Source organism: Mandrillus leucophaeus, unplaced genomic scaffold (genome assembly GCF_000951045.1).
Source record: "Mandrillus leucophaeus isolate KB7577 unplaced genomic scaffold, Mleu.le_1.0 Scaffold347, whole genome shotgun sequence".
Classification (NCBI taxonomy): domain Eukaryota; kingdom Metazoa; phylum Chordata; class Mammalia; order Primates; family Cercopithecidae; genus Mandrillus; species Mandrillus leucophaeus.
Window position 1 is genome coordinate 1,052,514 of NW_012103665.1, and position 5,206 is coordinate 1,057,719.

Below are 5,206 nucleotides of genomic sequence, written 5' to 3' on the forward strand. Positions count from 1 at the left end.
GATAACCTAAGCTTAAGGTCACTACTTCATAGCCACAGGCTCAGTGGCTCCATGATAACACTATGAGAACAAAGGGAAGCTCCACCTCCCATGAAGAATTAGGGAAGGTTCAGTTGGGAGGAGGAGAGCACAAGGTAAGACTTTCCCTTCACATGACCCCATCATCCTGCCATTTGGAATCCAGTTACGTCAGGACCACACTGTCCTCTGGGACACACAGAACATGAACGAAGGCTTTTTTTACATTCTCCCCCCATGGTAGTGATCCAGGATAAATAGGTATACAAATAAATATGTACAGCCTATTCCTAAAAGTTTTAAAGTGTTGAAGCTGAATGCAACATAGCTCCTAAAATAACAACAACAAAAAAATTCACATGGACCAACTGAAAATAAAGACCAATTAAAAGAAGCATGTCACTGGGACCTGAGCTGACTTAATCATGGGTATCAGGCAATTAGGTTGTAACCAGAAAGCTAAGGGAAGGAGGAAAATGTGATGGGTTACATAGTTACCAGTTACAGAAGAAAATATAGACGTTTGTCCTGTAGAGATAAACTTTTCCTTTGTACTGGATTTGAGGAAGAATGTGTGTCATGGTTACTTATGTAATGGACACGTGGCACCATGCTTACGTAAGGAATTTCTATAAGGACACGATATCTCCAATTGCAGTTTTGCAAAAGATACAGAAAATACACGCTTTGGACAACAGACCAGAGAGGTGGGGCTCTTCTTCCCGACGAAAGCCTGAGAGTTAATCTTGCGTTTTTCACCGAGGCGGAAGCCATGACATTCCTCCACAGGCACGGGCCATGGACATGCTTGGGAAAAGCATCAATTATTTATCTAAAAAAAAGGAAGCCCTGAATTCGTTTAAAGAGGTTAGCACCTACTGTGTGTTGGACATGGATCCAGATATTTTATAAATTGTATTATGAAGCAACAGGCTGTGTTGACAAGATTACGGACTTGTAGTCAGGTCTAGATCCTTCCTAGTGTGACCTTGAATATATTACTGAACCATCTTTATGCTTCTGGTCACACGTTTGTCACGTGAGGTCAATATTTTCTACCTTAAGGGGTCATTGTGAGGATAAAATAAGAGAAAAATGAACAAAAAGTATGTAACTCACTGCCCAGTGAATACATGCTGAGTCTCTGCTCATATAATCCTAACGATTCCGTAAAATATTGCTCCTACAGATACAATGAGCTTGAGAGAAGTGATCTGCACTAGACCGTGTAGCTGGGAACTGTCTGAGTAATGGTATAAATGAGTCTTATTTTAACCTGACACTCTTTTCCATCTAACCGTTTAATTAGTTGAGACTCTTGAGTCTCTATCATTTCAACTGAAAGTGGTAATTTCAGCTAGAATAATTTGAGCCTCCATCATTTCCAGTGTGATTATGAGCCAAAGCTTTAGCAAGGTACTCACCTGACCAAAGGTGAAGTCCATCAAAGCCATAGGAGTACAGGTCATCGCCAACACCATTGCCTCCCCATCCTTCTCCACCGCCTGGGTATGGAGCATAGCCTGAGGAAGAGGCCCAGCCCACCCGCAGATGTGTGGGCTCTGCTGTTAGGAAGGGGTCCACCTGGTCGATAATCAGCTCGAAGTACCACTTCTTGTACTGGGCTGAGCCCTCCGCGACTCCCAGGAAGATGTTTGGCCGGATACTGAAATTAAACATGGGCAAGTGGCATCTACAGACCCTTCAAAACTGAGAAAGCAAGTGGAACCAGGCCATAGGAGGCAATGGCCCATTTACACTGAGGACAAGAACAATGCTGTGTTTTTCATATTGCTCAAAAGATGGGAGGGATCTCTAAAAGCCAGGAGTCTGAGATCAGCCTGGGTAACAAAGTGAGACCCCGTCTCTACAAAAATTAGCTGGGTATGGTGGTGCACACCTATAGTCCAAGCTACTTGTGAGGGTGAGGCTGGAGAATTGCTTGAGCCTAGGAGTTCAAGGCTGCAGTGAGCCATGATTACGCCACCGCACTCCAGCCTGGGCAACAGAGTGAGACCTTGTCTCAAAAAAAAAAAAAAAAAAAAAGCTTAGGACCCTCAACATTTGGATCAAGTTCTTAGCGTGACACATCAGGACAATATTTTCATTACAAAATATAAAGGATGTTCCTTGTAACATTCCATCCAAGGCAACCAACGTTTACTGAGTGCCAACCATGGGCAACGATGTTGAAAATGTTCCACAGATTTGTACGATTACAAACCTTTGTTTCTTTAAGTTAAAAAAAAAATTTTACTTGAATTCCATTTTCTGGTCAATTGGTATAAGCACCCTTATTTTCAGAATAGCAGCTTTGTTACCAAAGCATTATTAATAACACTGGTCTCTTTAAACCATTAAGAAGTCATTACTAGGCAACCCCGTTAAGGAAAAGAGGTTTTAATGTATCCGGCAAAGTGGTTAAAAGCTTAAGATACTCCACTTAGAGTTTTTATGTCAGGAATCATACTCTCACAGACGAACTGTTCTTGGGCTGGAGCTGTGCCCTATTTTGGGTGGGCAAAGAAAAACCAGGCTGGCACCATGAAGAAAGTAAGTCTGTGTGACAGCTCAGGTCTTTGGGCCACTCTGCACTTCAGAGGGAAGACTCTATTCTTGCCATTGTGGATTCGCGTGTAGGCCTAGGTAGAAAGTGGCTAGAAAACCGCAGACCTGCCTAGTCCCAGCCCAGTGAGTTCACATGAGTCACGGGCAGCCACATGTATGGACTAGCAAGCTAGGGGTCCTGCAGGGGCCCCTGCTCTTCACCCTGATCCTCGCAGACAGCAGTGAGATACGTGGCCATGTGCCAGAGGATTCAAGAAGCCACAGTCTCACTTGGGACATCCATTCCATAAAAAGATTATAGAAAAAACCGGTTGGTATATAAAAATAAATATGACTATACTATGAAGTTATAAGAGTTGCATTAATGTTTAAAAGAAAACATGGTAGGCCATCTCAGGTCAAATTCTTTAGCACTCAGATGACACATATACTTTGTCCTCAGCTACTTAAACAGAACAGTTTGAAAAATTGTGCTAAAGGGGTTGGAGGCCCTAGTCATAGGAAGTACATGTTTGCTTGGGCTTGTCTTACGTACTTTGATCGCCATGGAAACTATGGGCAGGCAACGCTGGAGTTCAGATCAGCCCTCTTTTCCTGCTTGGAGACAAGACAGGCAGAACTATGCTTGGCATCTGGAATGACGGTGGTGGCCTTACCTGGTTACATCGTTAATCAGTCGTGTCTGCAAGAGCAGGTTTCTCCGGGGCAGCAGGTTGTCACAGATCAGATTCTGGTTGGCTCTCACTGCAACCCCATTGCAGAGACAGAGGGAGCACAGGATATCCAGAACCTGCAGCAGGACACACCCACCAAACTTTAGGACCACCAGGAGGGCACAGTGAGCAGGACCACCACAGGGCATGAAGGAAGGAGTCATAAAGGGTGGGGTCTAGGTGATGGGTGGAGAGCCAGCTCAGAGCCAAGGAGGATTTGCCTCTTACCCAGAAGGAACGAGTGATGCCTCAGAGCCTGCTGCTTCTTGGGAAAATGAGTCCGGGCTTTTTTCTAGCCCCTCTGCTCTAGTCTTATGCCCCTTCCCCCCAAACTGTGCATAACATCAGTAGCCATTGTTCTATTACAGTAAGTAAGAGGCTGTGCTCTCAAGACAGACTGTCGATATTATCCCAGCCAGGCCAGGACTAAGGTGTAGTGAGGCATCTAAGGCACAAAATCTAGGCCCTGCTCACGGTCTCAGCTCTGAAAACACACAGCAGAAGGATAAAAGGCCCTCCATGGACTTCCAACTCGAGCAGCACACTCTCACCCAGCCCTGATGGTGCTTGGCGCTGAGTATCAGTGGCTACTTATTAATAAAAAGGCACGTAAGATTCCCATCTGGCCAAGGTGTTGCATGTAGCAAGCTTGGGAATGGCATTTTGTGTAGCTGGGGTGATGGTAGGGCAGACTCCTGTTCTTCGGTCGGTTGCTGTGATACCATCAAAACTCATGAAGATACCCTTTAATTCCTGGAAACTGGTATTCTAAATATTTAACTCGCTCTCCTTCTCCCATCTAGAAGGAGAACAAACTGACAAGAGCCCACGTGGCCCAGGAATCTAAGAGACCCGTCATTAAACTGCTTCTGCCCCTTGTTTTCCAGCTGCCTAGGAAGTGGGAACAGCCTCTGTTTGCCTCGTCCTGCACGCTCACCTCTCCTTGCACTGTATCCTCTTCCATTCAGACCTTTTTGTTCCTATCATGGCAAAGCGAACTGTGCTGGGCCAGTCAGGCTCTGGTCCTCCCGCTCTCCTTCACAGAGAGGAATGTGCAAACAGCAGTCGATAAATAACAGCCACGATACGGCAGGTTGTACCAACAGAGAGGCAGGCAGCCTCGCTTCAGTCTCTCAAAGTGGCCACTGAAGACTCAATGCTTAGTGGGGTTTGATAGCTTCAAGGTGTTTGTGGCATTTGTATCCATAATTCCCACAAACCAATTTTCTACCTGACTCCCTGAATGTCAGTTTTGTTCCAGATAAATACAAAGCACATTTACGGGACAAGCAGAAAAGAATCCCAAATGCAGTTTTGTGGGGGACTCTTACCATTAGCACTCTGTGAAAGATTTCAACTGTGGAAACCTGAAATCCAGAGGATAATTTCTCACCCTAAGAAAAGAGTCATAGATGGCCAGGAAATGAAATACTTTTCAGTCGGCCTATTACACATTTCATCTGTTTTGCCTTGGAGTGATGGCTGCGGGAGACTTGCTGTCACAGCCAGAGGGAAAGCAGGGCTTAATCCACATACGGTAAGAACAGCAAAGAGAAAAAGGCTCTGTGAAAAGCACACAGCCGAACAGAGCAGTGCCTCATCTATAAAAAAATGATGCCACTTAAAGAATCAGAGTTGACATTGTTTCGGTTTTGCTTTAGGAGACACTCCTTCAGGTAAAACTGGGGAATGGGGATACACTTCCTTTTCTAAAATAGTTCAAATGGGTTTGTGAAAGGAAAATCTCTTGGGCCCCCAAAATCACCAAGGAAAACTCAAGCTGGAAACTGCTTAGGATAAACCTGCCTCGCGTTCTATTCAGTCACTGCTCTGCTCACCGAGATAGATGCATCTCTCATTTGCCTCCTTTGGAAAGGCTAATCAGAAACACAGAAGAATGTAACCAT

At 45.0% G+C, this 5,206-nt stretch overlaps 1 protein-coding gene across 1 annotated transcript in view; it reads right to left on the bottom strand.

Moving 5' to 3' along the window:
• The window catches only part of RYR3 (ryanodine receptor 3), a 403,627-nt gene that overhangs the window by 261,018 nt on the left and 137,403 nt on the right, over window positions 1-5,206 (bottom strand). Inside the window, exons 19-21 of the mRNA XM_011989131.1 lie at window positions 4,270-4,297; window positions 3,243-3,376; window positions 1,443-1,684 (exon numbers count right to left, since the gene is read on the bottom strand). Coding sequence (XP_011844521.1) covers window positions 1,443-1,684; window positions 3,243-3,376; window positions 4,270-4,297 — 404 coding nt within the window. The remainder of the gene's footprint in view (window positions 1-1,442; window positions 1,685-3,242; window positions 3,377-4,269; window positions 4,298-5,206) is intronic.